General features: G+C 43.6%; 1 protein-coding gene across 3 annotated transcripts in view; it reads left to right on the forward strand.

The window, feature by feature from the left end:
• Positions 1-27,028, forward strand: part of EML6 (EMAP like 6) — a 199,109-nt gene that overhangs the window by 133,321 nt on the left and 38,760 nt on the right. For 2 of the 3 annotated variants that reach the window (XM_075863018.1, XM_075863020.1), the window contains exons 26-28: positions 2,781-2,982; positions 3,887-4,013; positions 13,591-13,605. In XM_075863018.1, the coding sequence (XP_075719133.1) occupies positions 2,781-2,982; positions 3,887-4,013; positions 13,591-13,605 (344 nt within the window). The remainder of the gene's footprint in view (positions 1-2,780; positions 2,983-3,886; positions 4,014-13,590; positions 13,606-27,028) is intronic. The other variant, XM_075863019.1, reaches the window with a different exon arrangement.

Raw genomic sequence — 27,028 nt, forward strand, 5'->3', positions numbered from 1 at the left:
ACAGCCAGACGGTTCCATAGAAGTCAATGGATCAGTTTTTACCGCCCGTTTTCAGGAAACAATCCTTGTAATGGCCGGTAAAAAACTGATCCTGGCCTAGGACTCCCAAAAAACATTGCGCTACTTTGAGCGCTGAGCCCGGGGAAGCCCTTGACATTACTGTCCATATAAGGACAGTTAAGTCAGGGCTTTCAACAATAGAAGCCCCAGCCAGAGCATCGCAAGATCTCTGGCCGTGGACTCCAGTCTTGTAGATAGCACCCCTCCATGTAGATAGCACCCCCCTGCCTGAATATAGCAACCCCCCCCCCATCCCCTGTAGATAGCACCGCTGTTGCTCCCTGTAAGAGCGGAATCACTGGCGGCCAGACCCCGCTCTGCCCATATATGGACAGAGACGTCAGGGGCTCCGTCTATGAGCGGAGTCCCCGGCCAGAGGGATTCCGGTCCTACAGTGAGCTACAGTGGCACTATCTACAGGGGAAGGGGTGATATCTACATGGGGGGGTGCTATCTACAAGGGGGGGCTATCTACAAGGGGGGGCTATCTATAAGGGGGTGCTATCTACAGGGTCGCGCTATCTACAGAGGGGTGCTATATGGGGGTGTGGCGCTATCTACAGGGGATACTGTGGCGCTATCTACATGGGAACTGTGGCATTATCTACAGGGGACACAGGCAGGTGCTGTCTACATGGGCACTGTGGCACTAAGTGGGCTCTGTGGCACTATCTACAATGGGCACTGTTGCACTATGTGGGCACTGTCACTTTATATGTGGGCACTATCTCACTTTATTTGTGGGCACTGTTGTACTATGTGGGCACTGGCACTTTATATGTGGGCACTGTGGCACTATCTACAATGGGTACAGTGGCACTATGTGGGCACTGTGGTACTATGTGGGCATTATTTACAGTGGGCACTGTGGCAATATCAACAGGGACATTGTAGCACAATCTACATGGGCACTGTGGTGTTTTTAGGGTTTGGGACAAAAAAAAACCCCTGACAAATTAAATCCATCCTTTTTTTTTTAACGCCCATGAAAAACGGATGGCAAACGGATGACAAACGGCCATTAAAAACGGACAGACGGACTGGAAATGGATGAAAATTTAGTGACACACTGATGAAAAATGGCCATAAAAAACAGTTGATCCGTTTTTAATGGCCATTGTTCTTCACTGTCGTGTGAATGTAGCCTTGAGGGTATGTTCACACATAGTGACCAAAAACGTCTGAAAATACGGAGCTGTTTTCAGGCGAAAACAGCTCCTGATTTTCAGACGTTTTTGTAGCAACTCGCGTATTTCGCTGTATTTTTTACGACCGTTTTTATAGCTATTTTTCAATGGAGTCAATGACAAATGCCTCCAAAAACATCCCAAGAAGTGTCCTGCACTTCTTTTGACGAGCCGTCATTTTACGCGCCGTATTTTGACAGCGACGCGTAAAATAAAGGTTCGTGGGAACAGAACATCGTAAATTCCATTGCAAGCAATGGCCAGATGTTTGTAGGCGCAATGGAGCCGTTTTTTCAGGCGTAATTCGAGGCATAAAACGCCCGAATTACGCCTGAAAACACTGCGTGTGAACATACCCTGAAAGATGAGTGGGGAACTGTGGAGGAATCCAAGTAGGGCTAATAAAAGCCCAAATGCAATGAGAAGAGCTTCTCAGGAAACAAGCACAGATCAAAGAAAAAGGTGCAAGATATCCTTAGCACATAAGGGTATGGTAGATGGAGAACGATTGAAAGGAGTTCCCCAAAAAAACATTTTAAAGGGAATGTGTCACCTAGATTTAATTTTTTTACTAATTAGAACAAGATACTGAAACATATATTTTTTTTCTTATATTTTTTTTTTACTTTCTGATTGTATATTTTTTCATTTTATTTTCTGTACATGATTATATGGGCAGCCATCTTGCCTAAGCTGTACCTCTGTACTGTTAACACACTTCAGATATATGCTTTACAGCAACCACATGGGCCATAGGAAACATTAGTCTGTAGATGACCCATTGTCTTCTGTGGGAGAGTGTTTTAAGCATGATCTGTGACCTCTGCAGAGGTCACTGTGCAGACAGGGGGTAAGAGATGAGCTGTGACCATCACTTACCATCAATGGTGGATACTGTGCTGTCTGCCTACAACTTTATAATAGAGGTGTTACCTTTCGTTGTAATCTTGACTGTGATGATAATGAGATGACTGCTGAAAAGAGATCTCTACAGAACAGGAAGTGTCAGTCTATTGTGAGGTTCAGTGGTCAGTGTGAAAATTGCAATATAGAAAATACATCACATATTTAAAGAAAAAAAATATGTTTAACATACAACTTGATTTAAAGGGGTTTTCCCATCATGGACATTTATGGCATATCCACAGGATATGCCATAAATGTCAGATCAATGCAGGTCCCATCTCTAGCACCTATCTCTAGAACGGGCCCCCGAAAGGTAGAAGGGAGCACCGTTCTAGAGAGGTGGGACCCGCATCTTTCAGACATTTATGGCATGTCGTGTGGATATGCCATAAATGTCGGGTTAATCTCTCACGAGATATTCCCTTTAATAAAATCTCTAGTCACATGATGGTTGTTTTGAGTATTTTTACGTAACAATTACAGTTTAAGGCAACGTTTGTGGTCCTTTGGGTCATTTTTTTAATGCAGTTCACCGTTCCTCTATTTAGTATGGTGCATTATACCAACTTTATTTATCAGTTGATACTGGAGAAATCAGCATGAAGGTGTATTTGTCTCCTACTACAGGGTCGTGATGCCAAATTTAAAAAATATATTGGCCATAGCGCTCATGTAACCAATGTCAGATGGTTATATGATGATTCAACACTGCTGACTGTAGGTGGGGCAGATACAGCACTGATGATCTGGACACGAGAGGCATTTGGCAACTTAGAGAGCAAACCCGTGGACAGCGAAGAGTCGGATACTGAAGCAGAGGAGGATGGAGGTGGGAAAGTAAATAGTTGAAACACTGATTTAGAGAAGATGTCTGGTTTTGAAAACTAATTTTCAATATTATTAGAGAATTCTGAGTTAATAGATGGGGTCCCTCATACAGGACACTCATCTATTAGTCAGCGAGGAGAGCAACTACAAAGAACCTCTCCCTCTCTTGGAGGACCTGTCATATCAGTGCATTGCATGGACAGCACATTGATTTCAATAGACACTAATACTTAAAGGGGTTTTCCAGCCACTAAAAATTGATGGCTTTATCCTCAGGATAGGCCATCAATAGCTGATGGGTCGGGCTCAGACTCCTGGGACCCCAGCCAATATACTGTTTTGAAGGGGCCGCAGCGCTGCTTCCTCTTCATTTCCCTTACTTGCTCACACTTTTAATCACTGACGCGGCCGTAGCGGCGGTTCACAGTATTACAGCCTTCTCCCATTTACTTCAATGGGAGAAGGTTGTAATACTGTGAACCGTCGCTACTGCTGTTCCGGCAATTCACAGTGTGAGCAAATGACCGGAATGAAGGGGAAGCAGCGCTCGTATGAGCGCTGGGGCCCTTCAAAACAGATCGGCGGGGCTAACGGGAGTCGGACCCCGACCCATCAGCTATTGATGGCCTATCCTTAGGACAGGCCATCAATTTTTAGTGGCTGGAAAACCCCTTGAACTGCTCCTGTGGTGGCAGTCCGGCGAAATTTAACACTTGCTGCCGGGTTCCACCACAGATTACAGCTGATTGCTGGGGATCAGCTTATTTTCGAAGGACCCTTCTATTTAAGTGGACAACCCCTTTAATTTACATTTTTTGTAGACCACACTTTAATTCTTTACTTTTTTTTTACAATTACTCTTTCTATTTAAAGTATTAGTTGAGAATGTTTTCATTTTGATTTAGGTTATGACAGTGATGTTGCAAGAGAGAAATCAATCGATTACACCACTAAAATCTATGCTGTGAGCATACGAGAAATGGAAGGAACAAAACCACATCAACAGATAAAGGAAGCTACTGTGGAGGAAAGGTACATTCAAGTGCAGACACCAGGTGTGGGTGACCTCTGTTTCACATATGTAAAGCTCACCCTTAAATATTGAGCCCACTGGAAGTAAAATTATTTTAGTTATTTAGTTAGCTGCGTTTGCTGAAGTCACTTACCAATGTTGCCTTTGACTATGCATCAATGTCAGTTGTTACCATGACCATTATATTTTGAATTTTCATTTCCAGTTCATGTTGTAATCCCAGACAGAGCAATTAAAATATATTACCACTTCATTAATTTAATTATTTAATTAACTCCTATCAATTTGGCATAAGTTCAAAACATGTGTGGCTATCATTGTGTATAGAAATGAGGATCCAAGCCTTCCAAAATAATAGGGTTCCTGTAATACCATATAGACTTTTCTTTAGAGCCATAATAATTCTCAATAGATCAGACATGAACACATCAGCTTCAGGAATCTCCAGTGAATATTTTCATACTCACTGAGTGCAATAACTTTCTTTATAATGTCTCCCATTATCATTCTGATAGCACACATGAATCATTTCATGCTCGCTTCATATTGATTAAATAGCAGATGTCTTACATAAAGATTGAAAATTCCCTGCCATTGTAGTGAATGTCAACCTTGCCATATTTAGCGCAAAGTTCCCTGCGTTCTTTGACAAATTTAGCAAAATTTTTGGTCAATGGAAAGTACTTTTGCCTACAAAGTTGTCCAAGGATATGTTTCACTTTTCATATACACCATATGCCTTGAAAACCACAAGGGAAGGTCCAACCCACGGTGGCCAAGTGCCAAGTAACTGGCGCTAAATATTGTGAAGCAACTGTAGGTTCACTGTCCCTTAATCGTTTCATCCTGCATTAGTACTAAAATCTAATTTTTGTCCAAATTTCATCTTTTTGTTAATTAAATGAATTAAAAAGAACAGAAGAAAAGTTGTGTACTCCTTTCTTCTGTCTCCCTCTATATCTTGTCTTCTTTTCTCTTTTTCTGTCTTCTTCCCCTCTATTTTTCTGTCCTTTCTATGGGCATTAGGTTCAGATACCAATGTAACCTGCCAAAATCAGGTGATAATTTTGGTGTTTGCGAGTATTTTGACCCCTGCTCATCTCTAATCTCTATGATCATGCAATTTCTGAGAAGGTAAGTATCCTGCATGGATTCACTCTTGTGAATCATGTGCCTCCTTGCACGTGGCATCCAACAAGATGCGGAGCTTTGAATTCTAGAATGCAATATGACTGCAAGATGTTGCATTTCACCAATACATGCATATCCACCACCCCCTGAGCTAACCACCAACTCTTCCTTTTTTCATGTTGTTTTACCTGTGGCTTTCCTATGCAACACGCGGGAATATGTGCATTGGGTCATTATACTGTATACCAAGACATCTTCAGCATAACTAAAAGAAAATGTTAGATTAATAGATTTATAGTGAATGATATTTAAAGTATGCTTCACATTCAGACTTTACCTGGATTGATTTGTTATTGATTAATAATGGGTTTCTATAGTTTAATGAGACATATAATTTATGAGCATTATAGTTATAGTGTTCTGCTTTTGTAATATGCCCTGCATATCGGCGTAGTCTCAAAGAGAAGATCTCAGGGACTGCTACTTGAAGTGTCTGTATATCTTAGGGCCCTTTTACATGGTCCAATGATCTGGCAAACGAGTGTTCATATGATCACTTGCTCCCGATTATTTCCCTGTGTAAACAGGGCAGCGATCACTCAATCAAACACGATCACTCAATCAGCGAGCAAACGCTCGTTCATCGCCTGATTGTATAGTTTATGCTGCAAGAAATGTTATTGTTGTAATAGAAATGTATGGGGACGAGCAATCGTAGTAACAATCACTCGTCCCCATACACTACTGATTGTTTTGAAATGAGAAAACGAGCGCTGATCAATGAGCTGCCACGTTGATCGACGCTCGTTTTCACGGCCTATATCTGGTTGTGTAAAAGGATCTTTAGTCTTCTTGCAGCTTATGTAAACAGACACACACATCGCAAGTATCAGTCTTTGGGATCTACTCTGGGGGACCTCTATAAAGCCTATGGCATATTATGAAAGCAATGTAAGTGCTCTATTCATTAATTTTATAGTTTAATTAAACTATAGAGCCCCTTAAATATTCTGTATACATCACAATACACAATAACCTTTTAAGTACCCCATTCAGTATTATTTTTTGATATGTGAGATAGAATTTTATTTTATGTACTTAATAATATTGCATACTATATTAGTTGGAAGGATGTGGGTTATGATGTATGCGTGTGTTTTTATTTGTGTAATACAGTGGTCTCCAACCAGCGACTCTTCAGCTGTTGCAAAAAATACAACTACCAGCATGCCCAGGCAGCTACAGACTGGAAGAGTATGCTAGAAATTGTAATTTTGCAACAACTGGAGAGCCACAGGTTGGAGATCACTGGTGTAATGCATAAGGGTGGAAGGTGGTGGAAGGTGGGGCATGATGGCGGATACCCTGCAGGGATGTTACGGGAAAAACAATGAAACGAAGCAGGCGTTAGAGTGCCGAACTTAAAAAAATGTACTTGCACTTTATTAATATATAAAATTTAGACCGGCACTGATGGCGCACACTGTGATAGACAACATATACAGTTCTTCCTACTCTGGGAGGCACAAATTAGTTTTTGTATTTACAATTCTTTTCCCTGCTGAGAGACACGATGGCTGGCTTGTTCTGATGTCCTTGACACAAGGGCTATCTGGTTGTCCCAGTAGGCCTTAACATGGTGGTTACTATTGCTTACTTCCGGCCTAGTGTCCCCTGAGCTTTGAAAACAGGCTCTCTAGACCTCTACATGGACCGACTCTCCCCATAGTCTTACACCACTACTGGCCACTGCCTGTACACCTCTCTCTGACTGTCTTGGGTCATGTCTTTTCTGCGTATTCTTCACCACCCAGTCCACCTATCCGTACAGTGGGGCCTCACCACCCCTGCTTGGTCTTCAGGACCTGTCCCACATCAGGCCCAACGATGGATATCGACTAGGTCGGTCCCCACCAGTTCACTCAGGCTCCTAAGTTCCAGCTCCAAAGCAGTCGATCTCTCCTACTCGTTCCACTTCCACAGCAGCTTTAACAACTTTCCCTCTTGCAACAACACCTCTTCTTGACAACAGTACGTAGAGCTCAGTTCACTCCAACTTCCTCCCAAAACTGAACATTGCTTAGCAGGCTATCCGCTATTATAGTACAAGCACCGACCGCAGGCGTGTTGACTCACACACGCTCATGCGTTTATTGTCACCCTGTTACAGAGAAACATATGTAGCCCAAAATGGCATCCGGGTTGTACATCCCAGCATCCGAAACTTAGAATGAGAACAAGCCAAGCACCTTGCCTTACCTTTGCAAAAATTGTCAATAAACTCAACAAGATTCAATATATACACAGCATCTTTGGTGACGGTATCAACCACTATTTTCTCCAATGTAGAATATCGGAACATATCTTCTCCCATCTTTGTCAGACAATAGCTGGTTTCACCACTGTACAAGAGCCGACTAGTGGAGGAAATAAAAATACAGCCGCAACAACAACAACAACACATAACAGCGGGACAACAGCGCTTTGAGTACCCAGCTCATTTTGGCCTTGAGGACCAGACCCATTTTTTCAAATCTGACATGTATCACTTTATGTGGTAATAACTCCGGAATGCTTTTACCTATCCAATTGATTCTGAGATTGTTTTCTCGTGACACATTGGACTTTAGTTTAGTGCAAAAATTTGGTCGATAAATTCATTCCTTATTTGTGAAAAACACCAACATTTAGCGAAAATATGAAGAAATTATGATTTTTCCCATTTTAAATGTATCTGCTTGTAAAACAGATGGTAATACCACACAAAATAGTTACCAATTAACATATCCCATATGTCTACTTTATGTTTGCATCGTTTTTTGAACATTCTTTTATTTTTCTATGACCTCACAAGGCTTAGAACTTTAGCAGCAATTTCTCATATTTTTAAGAAAATTTCAAAAAGCGATTTTTTCAGGGACGAGTTCAGTTCTGAAGTGGTTTTGAGTGCCCTATATATTAGAAACCCCCATAAAACACCCCATTTTGAAAACTGCACCCCTCAAAGTATCTAAAACAGCATTCAGAAAGTGTTTCAACTCTTTAGGCGTTTTACAGGAATTGAAGGAAAGTAGAGCTGAAATTTTCAAATTTCATTTTTTTTTACAAAATTCATATGTAATACATTTTCTTCTGTACCACAGAAGGTTTTACCTGAGAAACGCAACTCAATATTTATTGCCCAGATTCTGCAGTTTTTAGAAATATCCCACATGTGGCCCTAGTGCGCTAATGGACTGAAACACAGGCCTCAGAAGCAAAGGAGCACCTCTTGGATTTTGGGGCCTCCTTTTTTCAGAATATATTTTAGGCACCATGTCAGGTTTGAAGAGGTCTTGTGGTGCCAAAACAGTGGAAACCCCCGAAAGTGACCCCCATTTTTTAAACTACACACCTCAGGGAATTTATCTAGGGGTATAGTTAGCATTTTGACCCCACAGGTATTTTGCTATATTTTCTGGAGTTAGTCTGTGAAAATGAAAATCTACTTTTTTTCTGGAAAAACGTAAAAATTTCTAATTTTTGCAAGAAATAAAGGAGAGAAAGCACCCCAACATTTGTAAAGCAATTTCTCGCGATTACGGAAATACCCCATATGTGGTAATAAACTGCTGTTTGGACCCACAGCAGGGCTCAGAAGGGAGGGAGCGCCATTTGGATTTTGGAGCTCTGATTTTACTGGAATGGTTTTCAGTGCCGTGTCACGTTTGCAACGCCCTGGAGGGACCTAAACAGTGGAATCCCCCCAAAAGTGACCCCATTTTGGAAACTATACCCCTCAAGGAATTTTTCTAGTGGTATAGTTATCATTTTGACCCCACAGGTTTTTTGCTGAATTTATTGGAATTAGTCTGTGAAGATGAAAAGAGACTTTTTTTTGGAAAAAACACAGAATTTTCTAATTTTTATAAGGAATAAAGGAGAAAAAGCACCTCAACATTTGTAAAGCAATTTCTCCTGATTACGGAAATACCCCATATGTGGTAATAAACTGCTGTTTGGACCCATGGCAGGGCTCAGAAGGGACGGAGCACCATTTGGATTTTGCAGCTCAGATTTTGCTGAATTGGTTTCTGGGGGCCATGTCGCATTTGCAGAGTCCCTGAAGTACCAGTACAGTAGAAATTCCCCAGATGTGATCCCAATTTGGAGACTATACCCCTGAAAGAATTAAATTAGAGGTGTAGTGAGCATTTTGAGCCCTCAGGTGTTTTATAGATTTTATTAGAATTGGTCCGTGAAATATAACCTGTAGCTTTAGCTCAGAATTTTTCATTTCCACAAGGAATACAGGAGAAAAGACACCCCAAAATTTGTTACACAATTTCTCCTGATTACGGAAATACCCCATATGTGGTTGTAAACGGCTATTTGGACATACGGCAAGAGTCTAAACGGAAAAAGTGAAATTTCGTTTTTGGAGTGGAGATTTTACAAAATTCGTTTTTGACGCCATGTTGCATTGCGCTGAGGTACCAGTACAGTGAAAACTCCCGAGAAGTGACCCCATTTAGGAAACTACACCCCTCAAGGAATTCATCTAGAAGTGTAGTGAGCATTTTGACCCCCAAAGGTTTTGCAGAAATTAGTGCACAGTGGATGTTGCAGATTGAAAATTGACATTTTCCACATATATGCTATTTCAGTGCCCAATGCGTTGGGCCCAGCTTGTACCACTGGAGACATACGCCCCATAAATTGTTAAGCGTTTCTCCAGAGTACGGTAATACCCCATATGTGGTCATAAACCGCTGTTTGGGCACACTGCCAGGCCCAGAAGGAGCGCCATTTGGCTTTTGGAGCGCAGATTTTGCTTGGTAGTAGTTTTGTTTAGTGTTTTACTGGTGTTTCAGTTTATAATGTGGGGGCATATGTAATCTGTGCGGAGTACATACATTTTTTGCGTGACACACTGTCGTTTTTATTGGTACCATGTTTGGCTACGCGCGACTTTTTGATCACTTTTTATTCCATTTTTTTGGAAACAACGTGACCAAAAAAGGAAATTCTGCCATTGTTTTTTATGGTATTTTTTTTACGGTGTTCACCGTGCGGGATAAATAATATGATATTTTTTTAGGTCAGGCCGATACGAACGCGGCGATACCTATTATGTCTAGTTTTTGTCTTTTTTTTTCATTTTTTTTCTAATTATAAAGGGCTTGATCAGGGAAACAAGGCGATTATTGTTTTTATTACGTAAAACTTGTATTTATTTATTTATCGAAAACTTTTTTTTTACTTTTTTTTCACTTTTTATTTTACACATACTAGGGGACTGGAAGATCTGATCTTCTGATCCCCTGCACAATACACTGCACTACTTCTGTATGTACTGATGTAGTGCAGTGTATTGTAACTGTCACTTTACAACTGACAGTTGAGCCTATTACGTCCTGCCTTGGGCAGGACCTAATAGGGTCCCGTACCTGGCAACCAGGAAGCCGTTGCTAGGCTTCCTGGTTGCCATTGCAACCATCAGAACCCCGCGATTTTTCGCGGGGGGGGCAATGGGGTGCAGAGGGAGCCCCCTCCCTCTGTATCAATCACTTAAATGCCGCTGTCGCTATTGACAGCGGCATTTAAGGGGTTAAACTACAGCGATCGGAGAGGACAGTGATCGCTGTAGTTGCAGTGGGATGTCGGCTGTATATTACAGCCGACATCCGATGAAGATGGAGCGAGCACAGCTCCTGTGCCCGCTTCATTCTCAGGGCGTTACTATACGCCCATTTTCGGGAAGGGGTTAATAAAAAGTGTTTGTTTTTTTTTTACACTGCTTTCTCTGATCTCCTCACGGATCTCACAGAAATGAGGAGATCAGAGAAAGTGACAGGAGCTTTCTCCTGCAGACGACGTCACAGACGGCTGTGATTGGTCAGTCTTCAGAGACTGACCAATCACAGCAATCGCCGGCATTGGGGACTGCTAATTGGTCCCCAGGCCGGTAGCAGAGACGGTTAGCTGTCAATGACAGCTGCCGCCGCTGTTCTGTCACTATGTGATTTCACATAGTGACAGTTTATTCCTGCGCCGTAATAGTACGTCGAAGGTACGCTGGCATAAGTGGCCAGCGACGTACTATTACGTCAAAGGTACGCAAGGGGTTAAAGGCACAGTACACCAAATATATAGCAAATATAGGTATAAGAACATGGTATTCATGAAGGCATTTCCAGGCCATTATTACTTCCCCTTTTTACTTGGGGATTCAGTCCCCAGTTCTTACAACTGCATTTACTAAGTATTAAAATTTTACTAATAAAACAAGAGAATAAGTAACACAATTAGTAGATGGTTAAAGAAGCACGATGTGGGAGCGAAATCTTTGTGCCATGCCTTTTCTTCACCGTTTACCTGAAACACACAACACATCGCTGCAATATTAATCACTACCTATCCCATTTAATTTAGATAGTGGTTTTACATAGTGAGTCATGCATGTTAAATCATAAAACACTTTTTCATAAAAGAAGATTAGCTTAAAGTGGTATTTCCATCTGATAATGTTACGGCATATCGCTAGGAAGTCCAAGGTCCTTTTGGCTTTTCTTCTAAACCATGGCACTCCAGGCAACATAGTCCCATTATAGTGAATGGGGCCGTGTTGCGGTTCTCTGCACAGCAGGTGGCATGAAGCATTAATGCGAAGGAGCTGCAGTGCTGAGCTATAGATTCTTAATGACATGGGATGGGTGGTATCAATTTTAGCAACTATATTGCGCTCCAGATCTGCCTGTCAGAGAATTTCTTAACAAATTTCTTACCAAATTCTTGTTTTTTTTACAATAATTTCTGTGAATTGAATACCCTATAGATTTATGAGACATTGCGTGAACTGCTTAAGCGGTCCAAGATATTTCACAAGTTTTAAGAGTGTGTTAGATATCTGGCCATCTATAGCCATTTAAAGCTCTGGACAGTTATCAATAACGGCTCACCAGCAATTGCCTGACAAGCAGCAATTTTTTGGGTTTAAAGCCCTGCCCCGAGAGGCCATATACATACTATAGATATATTCTTATGAGGTAATCTTCTGGATTACTCTATTTAGTTTTTTTGGCTGTGGAAAATCTTTTAAAGTGACTGTTTTACCAAGACAACCTATTTCCATATGCCTTATTACGGCATCTGAACGTCATAGAGATGGACCCCCTCATAGAGATCTCCTGCTCTGGTGGACCCAGCCTGTCCTTCCTTGTATTGCATGGCGGGCCTTAACTAACCTTCGTAATAACCGCTGATCGCCAGGGATTTCACATGCCTGACCTGCGGCAATCTGCTGATCACCGGCCCGGCTACATTATCAAAAGGGGTTTTCATGATGAGGCAACACCTTTAAATAAACACTAAATTTAAAGTGAGTCAGTCATAAAAGAGCATCTTATAGAAATGGCTTCCAATATCACATTGTATGTAAATATTTCTGAAGAATCTCAGAACTGGTGATATGTGCTATAATATGGTGATCATGGGGGCAGACATTTTCCTGCACTTTTTATCAGTTATCCTATTGGGGAACACTATAGTCAACATCTCTTCAGCACCAAATGGCCTCTCCCAGACAACAAAGCTACATTTCAGATGCCTACCTAGCATAGAAAAATAAGGGAGACTGGGGTGTCCCTTTAAATAAGTCCTTATGTGACTAAAATAGAAATGTATAAAACAATAAGATCTCTGAATCATTATTGTCCCATGAGTTGGGGTGTATGGGATTAAGTGCATCTCTTTACAAATATCCATGCACGTGGACTGAAATATATTTAGCATAACTATTATTTTTGTTAATATTAGGGGTGGACTCTTTGTATTCAAGAATATGGAAACAAGTAATGCTTCAGCTTATTGTGTAGTTGAGTACCAAGTAACAAATGCTACACAGGAGATATGAATAAGTTATTTTAAGCATACTGATGTATAGGCACGATACAAATAACAGTGTTTAATTCTCATACAGCTAGGAAATTATGTAAACCCTTTAGGCCTTATTCACACGAGCGTTGAATATGTCTGTGTGACGGCCGTTGAAACAAAGGCTGTCACACTGACCTATGTAATTCAATGGGGACGTTCACACGGCCGTTGTTTCAATGCAGCGTGTGAAGGGTACGTAAAAAAATAGGACATGCCCTATTTTTTGGCGCTTCACGCATCCCTCCATAGACTCTAGTATATGGGGGATGCGTGATAACGTGTCCTGCAGGGGTACAGCACGGATGCACATCGGACGTGAAAAACTGCAGTTTTTCACGTCCGAGATTTCATACGCTCGTGTGAATCTAGCCTATGATGTGTTTTATTTCTGTAAATAAGTTATGATTTCATCCTCTCCTGTCTGGCTTGCTTCTGTATGAATGGAAATGTGCGTCCCTATTTTGTTGTGCTGACGAGAAAGAAAACGGTTAATATTTGTATTGTGTTTTAATCTGCTTTCCTTTGGAGGCAGGGCATTGTCAAGTAAGTATTCACAGAAAATGTTATTTTACATACATATAAATTACAGATCTGCCGATACAACCATACATCACACTGCAGAGATTGATTGTCATGTTATTGTCATTGATTATTTACCAATATTAAAACCATCAACTGTGTGTAGTCCACCAGCACCTCAAATAGTGTTAGCGTTAAGAATGAATCCATACAGCCATACAAACATATATTCATTGTATCATCATCACTAGACATGACTGTAATATTTTAACTTGTCTGTAATAGAAAAAACATTACACATTAACGAAGTCTAGGCTTGGATGATTCTTTCAGATGTATTTATCTTGTATTTATCTGATTGTAAGACTTCATCTTTTGCAAAAAAAAATTGTTAGAAAGTTTTAGTATGCCTGGTAGCCCAAATGATAGGATTATCTTTTTGGTGAAACCCTTTTGCGGAGTAGGAAACATCTCTTCTTTCATTACCCACCTCTGCATGTAAACATCTGTATTGAGCTTTCTATGCTGTACACCTGTTTGCCATGATGATGTCGGATTTCAGACCTATTAGGAGGAATACAATGCCTCGCTATATATGGCACCACACAGAGTGCCAAATGGTCTGCAGTACGGACCCATAGGGAGTTTGCGTGCCACTGTACAGAGTACGTGCAAAGGGCATCATTGCCTTGTCTATGAGGCCTAAGTTTAAAAATAATCTGTAAAGGCGTGTTAATAATAGTAATTTATGGATAATGGAAGCACGTGAACAGGATACCACTGAGCGTTAGCAAGACAGAAACATAGACTGCCGTTAAGATAAATGAACGTTCGTGATAAGTGAGAACTGGTGGTTCTCCAGTATTAGGGTATGTTCACATGGCTTAGCAAAATACATCTGAAAATACGGAGCTGTTTTCAGACGAAAACAGCTCCTGCTTTTTAGACGTTTTTGTAACTACTCGCGTTTTTCTCGCCGTATTTTACGGACGTTATTGGAGCTGTTTTTCAATGGAGTCAATGAAAAACAGCTCCAAAAACGTCCCAAGAAGTGACATGCACTTCTTTGACGCGGGCATCGTTTTACGCACCGTCTTTTGACAGCGACGCGTAAAATTACACCTCGTGGGAACAGAACATTGAAAATCCCAGATGTTTGTAGGCGTAATGGAGCCGTTTTTTCAGGCGTAATTCGAGGCGTAAAACGCCCGAATTACATCTGAAAACAGTCTGTGTGAACATACCCTAAGAGCTATGTTAGACGTAGGGGGCAAATTATTAAGGGTGGCCTTTTATACGTAAGTTTTTATAGTAAGCAAAATTAGAGTCATGCACCATAATTGTGGCGCAACGACCGCAGCCATGCGCCATACATTCCCCCCGTCGGCCATAAAATAAAAAACACACATACTCACCGCACCGCTCCTCATTTCCCCCTCCGGGTTCCTTCATGATTCCAGCGATGCTCGTACAAGGTCCTGACACCGAGCACCGTCGAGGGCCTTATATGCAGAGGCATAGCTAGGTTCTCCAGCACCCGGGGCAAAGATTCAGTTTGGCGCCCCCCCCCCCCTAACCTCTTTCCCGACATCTCCTTCCCCCTCGGCGTGTTTGTTTTCTCTACCAATCAATGACGTGTCATTTCTTTTTATGTAACGCGAGCATAAAATTATTTGTACATTTCACAAGCAATATGGTTCTATACACAACACCAGAACCAAGCTAGGTACATATATACAGCCCCAGAACAAATACAGCTCAATTTAGTGCAACCCCTGCCGTATAGGTTTGTACGGCGTAAAACTACAGCTCCCAGCATGGCCCGAACAATGATAAGGATATGCTGGGAGATGCCGTTTCACAAAAAATAAATCCTATCATAATCCTACCACCCATCATCTCGCTGCAGATCCTACAGTGACTACAGTGCTGATTAGAGGCAGAATAAACATTTACCTTAAATGACCCACCGGTGACGTCTCAGATTCTAGTTCTTTTTCTCCATTTGGTCCAGACCTCTATGATGACTTCTCCCGGTCCATTTCTGCAGTTTGGCCGCTCACACGTCTTCAGCTTCTCACTTTACCAACATTTCTGCACCTATAAATAAATATAAAGTTATCATTATACCACACACTACACCCCTAAATATAATAGCGCTATACACTGCACCTCTAATTATAATAGCACCATACACCGTGTCACACACACACACTGTGCCCCCTGTAGATAGTGGCTGCCATAGAGCCCCCTGTAGATAGTGCCCCCATATAGACCACTCCTGTATATAGTGTCCCACAAATAACTCCCCCTATAGTGCTCTACAGATAGCCCACCCCTGTATATAGCCCCCTGTAGATATAGCCCACCCCTGTATATAGAGCTCTACAGATAGCCCAACCATGTATGTAGCCCCCCTGTAGATATAGCCCACCCCTGTATATAGTGTTCCACATATAGTCCACCCCTGTATATAGTGTTTCACAGATAGCCCACCCCTGTATATAGACCCCCCTTGTACATATAGTCCACCCCTGTATATAGTGCTCCACTAGATAGTCCACCCCTGTATATAGTGCTCCACAGATAGCCCACCCCTGTATATACTATATACAAAGGTGGGCTATCTGTGGAGCACTATATACAGGGGTGGACTATATGTACAAGGGGGCTATATACAGGGGTGGGCTTTATGTGGAGCACTATAGGGGGAGCTATTTGTGGGATACTATATACAGGGGTGGGCTATATCTACAGGGGGACTATATACAGGGGTGGGCTATATCTACAGGGGGACTATATCTACAGGGGGACTATATCTACAGGGGGACTATATCTACAGGGGGACTATATATACAGGGGTGGGCTATCTACAGGGGGACCATATCTACAGGGGGACCATATCTACAGGGGGACCATATCTACAGGGGGACCATATCTACAGGGCTGGGCTATACACAGGGGGGCTATATCTACAGGGGTGGGCGATATCTACAGAGGGGGGCTATATACAGGGGTGGGCTATACACAGGGGGGCTATATCTACAGGGGTGGGCTATACACAGGGGGGCTATATACAGGGGTGGGCTATATACAGGGGGAATATATCTACAGGGGGCTATATCTACAGGGCTGGGCTATATCTACAGGGCTAGGCTATATACAGGGCGACTATATCTACAGGGGGGGCTATATACTGGGGTGGGCTATCTATGGAGCACCATATACAGGGGTGGGCTATATCTACAGGGGGCTATATACTGTATAGCCCACCCCTGTATATGGTGCTCTATAGACAGCCCACTGCAGTATATATCCCCCCTGTAGATATAGTCCCCCTGTATATAGCCCCCCTGTAGATATAGTCCCCCTGTATATAGCCCCCCTGTATATAGCCCAGCAGATATAGTCCCCCTGTATATAGCCCAGCCCTGTAGATATAGTCCCCCTGTATATAGCCCAGCCCTGTAGATATAGTCCCCCTGTATATAGCCCCCTGTAGATATAGTCCCCCTGTATATAGCCCCCCTGTAGATATAGTCCCCCTGTATATAGCCCCCCTGTAGATATAGCCCCCCTGTACATATAGTCCCCCTGTATATAGCCCAGCAGATATAGTCCCCCTGTATATAGCCCAGCCCTGTAGCTATAGTCCCCCTGTATATAGCCCAGCCCTGTAGATATAGTCCCCCTGTGTATAGCCCAGCCCTGTAGATATAGTCCCCCTGTAGATAGACACCCCCCGTAGATAAAGTCCCCCATGTAGAAAAAGTCCCCGTCCCCCCCCCCCGCAGATACGGCCACACACTTCTATTACAATTCAAAATAAAAAAACAATTCAAACTCACCTTATTCCCGTTCCCACGCCGTCCGGCAGCCATGGAGACCTGCTCTCTTCTGCGCAGGTCTCCAGGGGGTTGAACGCAGCGTCTATGAAAGGCGCTGATTGGCTGGGCAGGATGACTTTCCCTGCCAGTCAGTCAGCGCCTTTCATCGACGGAAGCGTCACTGGTACAAAAGGTACCAGTCGCTTCATTCGTGGAGAAGCGCTGAATGGCCGGGCACGGAACGTGCCCGGTCATTCATTGCTTCTAATTGTACCTGTGTCCTTGCGACACAGGTACAATTATAGTGCAGGAGGAGGTGGCGCTGGCGCCCCCCTCTGAACTGTGCCCGGGGCACGTGCCCCGCTTGCCACCCCCCTAGCTACGCCCCTGTTATATGCGACACAGCACTTCAACGTCATCAGTGCTTCATAGACTCCTATGAAGCCCAGCATCTTTCAAAGGAGTGCAAAGATGGCAGACCTTCATCAGGCCCCCAGGCTGCCATGCCAACCAACGGCACTCCCCGATCGCGTTGAGGGGGGGATAGGGTTGGAACATTTCAGGGGGCCGACCCCCTATTTTTAGTCATTTAAATGCTGCGGTCGCTATTGACCGCGGCATTTAACGGGTTAAACAAGCTGGATCACACTCCTGCTCATTACCCTGAAGTGTTGATTGTAACACACAGCCAACACGCTGTTCTTTGGTGCGGGCTCTGCCCGTGAGCCCGCTCCATATTTCCCCACCCGACGTGCGCCGTACATATACTGCTTATATATACATATATATATATACATATATATATATATATATATATATATATATATATATATATGTGTATATAATATTATATATATATATATATATATATATATATATAAAAATGCTTGACAAAGGCTGCATGGAGCAGCTGAAACGTTGTAACCTTTTTTCACTGATGGGTAAATAAATTTATTCCATTTGATACGATTTTTTGGAGTGCTGCCTCTTTTTCCAATTTTGTATATATACTGCGGATGTCGGGAAGGGGTTAAAATTGTATGAAATTGTAATTGTATATTAGAAAACTGCATACATTTCTATTATACCATTAAAGGGAGCCTGTCATGACTTTTTAGCCCCCTAAACCGCAACCTTGCCATAATACCTGACCTGCATAGGTTTAAAAAAAAAAAGATTCCCACGTATACACTGGCTGATGCAGCATAACCAGAAAACCAACTGAAAAAAACATGTGATGTATGCAAATTACCTGTGAAGAGTCATCTGGGCATAGCTGCGATTCTGAAGAGTCAGGCAGTTATGTCAAAGACACGCTGACCCTGAACCCGTCAGTGCCGCTGACCTGACGGATACAGGTTTCAGCGCTAGATACTGCTGCTCTGTATACTTACAGGATACAAAGCAGCAATTGATTTTAACTATTGAGCTACAGCTGCATTGCAAATGAATACATTGATATGCGTGCCATCTTATGGACTGCAGCAGTCACTCGTTGACGCGGTTTTGTTGCGTTTGAAAACCGCATGCGGTCAACTGCATGAGTTTTTTTTCTCTGTAAGGGCATTCCCAGACCTGGCGGAGTACTTCCGCCACTGTCCGCATCAATGCCGCACAGAATCTGCGTTGCAGATTCTGTTGCGGCTCTGCCTAAAATGGGCGGACTAGCCGTTGCGTATTGAGGGGAAGAGGGCTTCCCTTCTCTCTATCAGTGCTGGATAGAGAGAAGGGACAGCCCTTTCCCTAGTAAAAGTAAAAAGAAATTCATACTTACCCGGCCGTTGTCTTGGTGACACGTCCCTCTCTTGACATCCAGCCCGACCTCCTTGTATGACACGGCAGTCCATGTGACCGCTGCAGCCTGTGATTGGCCTGTGATTGACCTCAGCCGTCACTTGGACTGAAACGTCATCCTGGGAGGCCGAACTGGAGGAAGAAGTAGGGAGTTGTCGGTAAGTATGAACTTCTATTTTTTTTACAGGTTGATGTATATTGTGATCGGTAGTCACTGTCCAGGGTGCTGAAACAGTTACTGCTGATCGTTTAACTCTTTCAGCACCCTGGACAGTGACTATTTACTGACGTCGCCTAGCAACGCTCCCGTAATTATGGGTGCACACACGTAGTCACCCGTAATTACGGGTGCCCCATTGACTTCCTCAGTCTGGCTGTGGACCTAGAAATACATAGGTCCAGGCAGAATGAAGAAATGTCATGTTAGTAAAACCAATACGCTCCGCAGCACACATAACATCTGTGGACTTCATTGCGGAATTTTGAATCTCCATTGAAGTCAATGGAGAAATTCCGCAATGAGTCCGCGACACGTCCGCAACAACCATTGTATGCTGCGGACACCAAATTCCGCACCGCAGCCTATGCTACGCAGCGGAATTGTCCGCAACGTGTAAACGAACCCAACCACAAAGCTGTGGAAGGCAATGGAGAAACGTGTACACTGCAGATTTCTGCTGCGGACTGTCCGAAGCGGAATTCCAGAGCAATTCTGCCACGTCTGGTCATGACCTAATGCTGCAGTTCAGTTTTTAAAGGAAATAATTGATGGACATAGTTTTCACCCATGTTGAAGTTTGTTAGGTGCTGCCTGTATATAGTTCATTACAATGCATTGCAGAACTGTTAGCAAAAACGCAAGCAGTTCAGCAAGAACTTTGGCAGCGTGGTCATTAACTGCATGCAGTCGGACATTATGAAGATGCGGTCAACCGCACAAAAAACACATTGTAATATAATAGCAGCAGTCTGTCCATAACAAACATTTCACCATTGACTTCTATGGAAAAATGACTTGCTGCAGTTTAAAAACGCAATATAAACGCAGCATGACCGCACCGTGTGGCCTTACCCTAAGACAAAAGACTCCCAGTCAAGTGCTAGTCTGAGGGTAAGTTCGCACGGCGCTGCATCAGAATAAATAAACAGAGCAGGGAGCCATTATATCTCCCTGCTCTCAGCTGACAGAGGTAGCTGAGGGCTGGGGGCGTCCCTGCTCGAACGAGCGAGATCGATGTAAGTATCGATCTCAGCCGTTTAACTCCTCAGACGCGGCGCTCAATAGCGAACGCCACATCTGAGTTGTTTTGGAGAGAGGGAGGGAGCTCTCTCCCACCGACACCCGGCGATAAGATCACCGAGTGTCTGTGTCTCCAATAGCAGCCGGGGGCCTAATAAAGGCCCCCAGGTCTGCCTGTAGTGAATGCCTGCTAGGTCATACCAAAAATCTGTTGGTGCAGATTTGGGGCAATTACGCAACGAATCTGCACCAACATTTGCATATTTGACAGGTAATTCAGACGTTGCAGATATCACATCGGACTTGCCACAGGTTTCAGTTTTTGCATTGCAAAGGCTGAAATCTGCAGTGAAATTCCGCTTCTTCTCCGCAATGGAAAGAGCATGCTTAGGAGGGAAAAATCTGCAATGTCTGAACTAAGTTTGCTAAAAATGTATAGAAAGAAATGAAAAAACGGCTGCTGCAGAATTCCACTGCTGACTGTCCGCAGCGGAATTCAACAGCAATTCCGCCACGTCTTAATGTGCCCTTAAACGGACAGGCAGTAATACACTTCAAAACAAAAGTGTAGCAGTGTATTATAAAAGTGATCGGGTGATCACATATTAAAGTCCCCTAGTGGGACTAGTAAAAAAGTAAAAAAAAAGTTTAGTAAAGTTAATGAAAAAAAATGAAAACCCCACTTTTTCCCCTTACAAAATGCTTTACTATTAAAAAAACAAAATAAAGTAAAAAAAGTGACACATATTTGTTATCACCACATCCGTAACGACCCCAACTATAAAGTTATTAAAAAAATTTAACCCGCACGGTGAACGCCATAAAAAATAAAATAAAAAACTATGGAAAAATTGCTGTTTTCTGTGAATCCTGCCTTAAAAAAAATGTGACAAAAAGTGATCAAAAAGTTGCATCTACTCCAAAATGGTACCAATAAAAACTACAAGTCGTCCCACAAAAAAAAAAGCCGTCATACATCTGCATCAGCGGAACAATAAAAAAGTTACGGCTCTTCAAATATGGAGACACAAAAACAAATAATTTTGAAAAAAAAGTGTTTTTACTGTGTAAAAGTAGTAAAACATACAAAAAACTATACAAATTTGCTATCGTTGCAATCGTAACAACCCGCTGAATAAAGTTATTGTGTTATTTATACCACACGGTAAACGGCGTAGATTTAGGATGCAAAAAAGGGTGGCAGAATTTCAGGTTTTTTTCTATTCCCCCCCCAAAAAAGTTAATAAAAGTTAATCAATAAATATGTACCCCAAAATGGTGGTATTAAAAAATACAACTTGTCCCGCAAAAAACAAGACCTTATACAGCTATGTCGACGCAAACGTAAAAAAGTTATAGCTCTTGGAATGAGACGATGGAAAAACGCAAAAAATAACTTGTCATTAAGGTTTAAAATAGGCTGGTCATTAAAGGGTTAACCACATGCAGTCAGACATTATGAAGATGCGTTCACCCGCACACAAAACACATTGTAATATAATAGCAGCAGTCTGTCTATAACAAACATTTCACCATTGACTTCTATTGAAAAATGACTTGCTGAGGTTTAAAAACGCAAACTAAACGCAACGTGGCCGCACCGTGTGGCCGCACCCTTACAGTTCTGCAATGCATTGTAATGAACTATATACAGGAAGCACCTAACAAACGTCAACACCAGTGAAAACTGTGTCCATAAACTATGTGCGTAAAAAAACTTAACAGAACTGCAGCATTACAGAGACAAAAACCGCATGCAGTTGACCGCATGCGGTTTTCAAACGCAACAAAACTGCGTCAACGACGCACCGTGTGGCCTCACTCTGACTATAAATATGTTTGATCCCTGAATGTTTCTGCTGTGGGACTTGTCTGCCAGCCCAGGATAGAACTGGCCACTTTTTGTCTTGTATACAATTAATAGTTCCTTTATACATAGTTAATAAAATACAGCAGGATACCAAGAAACCTGTAGTAGAACTAAAACAGGAGTAATGGGCTTATTACATAAATCTGTACAATTTTTTATGTATTGTATTGCAGCTGATGTAACAATTATACACTCAGTGACCCCTTTATTAGATACATTCTTTAAATACTGAATAGGGCCGCTTTAGGGTATGTTCAGACATAGCTGAAATTTTTTGCTGTAATTACGCAATGAATCTGCGGCAAAATACGCATATGTGAGTGTGCATCCAGACGTGGCAGATTTCACAGCGGACGTGTCGCAGGTTTTAGCTTTTGCATTGCAAAGGTTAAAAAACGCAGTTAAAAAAAAAAGTGCTTCTATGCAACAGACTGAATGTAAATTCTGCACCGCAAGCTATTTTCTGCACCGTTTTCTGCGAATCTAGTAACTGTGTAGACAATGGGCACAACATAGGAATGACAATAATTTGTTGTCACAATATAAGGAACGACTCATGGATTAATGTGATTTGCACCAGTGTCATTCTACTATCTGAATAATGCAGCAAAAAATAGGGATTTATCAGACCAGGCAACTATTTCCAATCATCCGTTGTTCAGTTATGGTGAACCTGTGCCCACTGTAGCCAGAATTTCTTGTTTTTAGCTGGCAGTCTGCTGCCATCGCCCCTCTACTTCAAGGTTTACACTCTTCTGCATAACACTATTGTAATGCATGGCTGTTTAAACAAAATATGGCCACCCTGTCAGTGCTAGAATTGGGCTCACTGGATGTTTTTTGTTTTGCACACCATTTTCTGTAATCCATAGACTGTTGTTCTTGAAAATCCTAGGAGATCAGCAATTTCTGGGACACTTAGCCTAGGGTCACACACACAGTTTTTGCTGCAGTTTTTGACTTTTCTTTATACCTTTTGGATCCACTTTTGGCCAAAAACTGCATCAAAACTGTGATCCTGGGCTAAAACCACCACATCTGGCCGACAGTCATTCCGTGATCAGAGCCACATGGATCACATTTAGGGTATGTTCACACACTTGTGTTCAAGCGAAAACAGCTCCTGATTTTCAGACGTTTTGTAACAACTCGCGTTTTTCGCGGCGTATTTTACGGCCGTTATTGGAGCTGTTTTTCAATGGAGTCAATGAAAAACGGCTCCAAAAACGGCCCAAGAAGTGTACTGCACTTCTTTTTCGCGGGTGTCTTTTTACGCGCCGTATTTTGACAGCGACGCGTAAAATTAAAACTCCCAAAAATATACCTGATACAAAAATTACATCAGTTCACAATTGAGTAAAAAAATGAAAATCTTTATTATCCTTTTAGGGAAAAATTACCCACAAAATACATACATTTAAAATGACAAATAATCAAAAACACCCCGGATTGGAGTGTTCACCATAATCCATAGTAATGACCATGTAATTACATGCAGAATATTGCGGAGTATCACATAGAGATCAGGAGTCTAGAATATGATCTACTTGATATGGTATGTCACGAAGCGGGTTAGTGGAGCCACTAGGCCGTACCGCCGCAGCGGGGAGGCAGCTGGCCAAACAACAGGACACCCCAGAAATACAATGTCCCGCACAAGGGTACCTGAATAGTCCAGATGGTGGCCGCAGCTCTGGCACAGATGAGATGGGTAGAGCAGATGGCGCCAAACGTGGCGGATGACACAGGAGCCGCAAGTTGCGCCAGACGTGGTGGATTCCTCCGGATGTGGCAGATAACACAGGACGTGGTGGATTCCTCTGGACGTGGCAGATGACACAGGACGTGGCAGATGACACAGGACGTGGCACGACTAGATACTAGGGCAAAGCACGGGAAACAGGAACGGGGAACAAGGTACGGGTAACAACAGGAACGGGAAACACTAAGGGACCATTTGCAAGACAGACTGGGAAAACTAACAACGCTCAGGCATCGAACTAGGGGGCTGGACCCCTCTTATAGCCCAGGGTACTCACGGGTCAAAGGTCGTTCAAGATGTCCGGTGCGCGTGCTGCCCCTTTAAGAGCGGGGACGAGCATGCGCACGCACCCTGCGGGCTCCGGCGGAGGTGAGTGGATGCAAGCGCTGGCGTCTCCTGAGGAGGAGGCTGGGGCCAGCGCTTGCCGACTCGTGGCTGCGGCTGTCAGCGGGAGGCTGGAGCTGACAGCCTGCAGCCACGGACATTACAGTATCCCCCCTCTTACGCCCCCTCTTCTTGGGACCGGAGCGAGAGAGAAACTTCTTTAGAAGAGTAGGGGCATTGAGGTTCTCCTCTGGCTCCCAGGACCTCTCTTCGGGACCAAACACCCTCCAATCCACCAAATACAAGGTCTTTCCTCTCACTCTCTTGGTGTCCAAGATCTCCTTTACCTCAAAGATGTCCGAGGAGCCGCTGGGAGCAACCGCAGGGCTGGGAGTCTTGGAATAGCGGTTTAGGATCACAGGCTTCAGGAGGGAGACGTGGAAGGAGTTGGGAATCCTGAGGGTAGGAGGCAGCCGAAGCTTGTAGGCGACAGGGTTGATCTGCTGCAGGACCTCGAATGGTCCAAGGAACCTGGGAGCGAACTTGTATGAGGGCATCTTCAAGCGAATGTTCCGAGAGGACAGCCAGACTTTAGTCCCCGGAAGATACTGAGGCGGCTCTCTTCTCTTAGTATCTGCCTTTCGCTTCATGCGATCTACTGCCAGCAAAATAGAGGTCCGGGTCTGTTGCCAGATTTGCAGGAAGTCCCCATATGCAGAGTCAGCAGCGGGAACCTGGGATGAAGTCGACACAGGAAGAGGGACTCTGGGATGTTGACTGTAGACGATGTGAAACGGAGAGGAAGTGGTGGACTCACTTGTGTGGTTGTTGTAAGAAAATTCGGCCCATGGTAGAAGCTGTACCCAGTTTTCGTGCTGTGAAGAGATGAAATGGCGGAGATAATTTTCCATGATCTGGTTGATCCTCTCAACTTGCCCATTGGACTGGGGATGACAGGCAGAGGAAAAGTCCAATCTCACATCCAGGAGTTTACAGAGGGCTCTCCAGAACTTAGAGGTAAACTGAACCCCCCCGGTCGGACACAATGTGAAGAGGCAAGCCATGCAAGCGGAAGATGTGCTGGATGAAGAGACTTGCCAGACGAGGAGCAGAAGGTAGGCCGGTCAGCGGGATAAAATGAGCCATCTTAGAGAACCAGTCCACCACCACCCAGACAGTGTTACATCCTGCTGAGGGGGGAAGGTCTGTAACGAAGTCCATCGCAATGTGCTGCCAGGGGGCATTGGGTACAGGCAGAGGTTGAAGCAGGCCGGCAGGCTTGCTGTGAGTCACTTTGTTAGAGGCACACACCGTGCAAGAAGAGACAAAGTCCAGAACATCCTTATGCAGCGTGGACCACCAAAAGTGACGAGCGATCAGGTCTCGGGTTTTACGGACACCGGCGTGCCCAGCAAGTTTAGAACTATGTCCCCAGCGGAGAATTCTTCTCCTGTCCGCCAACCGAACAAAAGTCCTCCCAGGAGGGATGTCTCTAACCTGCAGAGGATTAGCAGTGACGATGCAGGACGGGTCTATGATGGTGTCTTCCGTCTCAAACGATCTGGACAGGGCATCTGCCCTCACATTCTTGTCCGCGGGATGGTAGTGGAGCGCAAACAGAAAACGGGTGAAGAACAGCGACCACCTGGCTTGACGAGGATTAAGTCTTTGAGCGGACTGAAGGTAAGTGAGGTTCTTGTGGTCGGTGAAGATCAGGATGGGGTGAGCAGCGCCCTCCAGAAGATGTCTCCACTCCTCCAGGGCCAATTTGATGGCCAGCAGCTCCCGATCTCCAATGAAATAATTGCGCTCAGCAGAAGAAAACAGTCTAGAGTAGTAGCCACATACTACAGCCTTTCCTTTGGAGCTCCTCTGGAACAGAAGTGCACCTGCACTGACAGAGGAAGCGTCCACTTCCAGTGAGAACTGCCGAGATACGTCAGGATGATGGAGGATCGAGGCTGAAGTGAAGGCACTCTTCAGGCTATTAAATGCAGACTCTGCCTCTGGAGTCCACACTTTGGCGTTCACACCCTTCTTGGTAAGGGTCGAGATGGGAGACGTCAGAGAAGAGAAGTTAGGAATAAACTGCCGGTAGAAATTGGCGAATCCCAGGAACCGCTGTATGGCCCTTAAGCCTTGGGGACGTGGCCACTCCAGGACAGCCTTCACTTTCTCAGGATCCATCTTGAGGCCTTGATCCGAGATGATGTAGCCCAGGAAGGGCAGAGAACTCTTCTCAAAGACACACTTCTCCAGCTTGGCGTATAAATGATTCTCCCTCAATCGTAGTAGAACCTGACGAACATGCCTCCGATGAGTCGTCTGATCTGGGGAGAAAATCAAAATATCATCGAGATAAACAACAACACAGACATAGAGTAGATCTCGGAAGATGTCGTTAACGAACTCCTGAATCACTGCTGGAGCGTTACACAGTCCGAAGCGCATCACCAGGTATTCGTAGTGCCCGTCCCGGGTGTTAAATGCCGTCTTCCATTTGTCACCCCGGCGAATCCGGACTAGATTGTAAGCCCCATGCAGGTCTAGCTTAGAAAAAATTTTGGCCCCTCGTATGCGATCAAATAGCTCAGAGATGAGTGGCAACGGGTATTTGTTCTTGACTGTGA

The sequence above is a fragment of the Rhinoderma darwinii genome, chromosome 4 (assembly GCF_050947455.1).
Source record: "Rhinoderma darwinii isolate aRhiDar2 chromosome 4, aRhiDar2.hap1, whole genome shotgun sequence".
Classification (NCBI taxonomy): domain Eukaryota; kingdom Metazoa; phylum Chordata; class Amphibia; order Anura; family Rhinodermatidae; genus Rhinoderma; species Rhinoderma darwinii.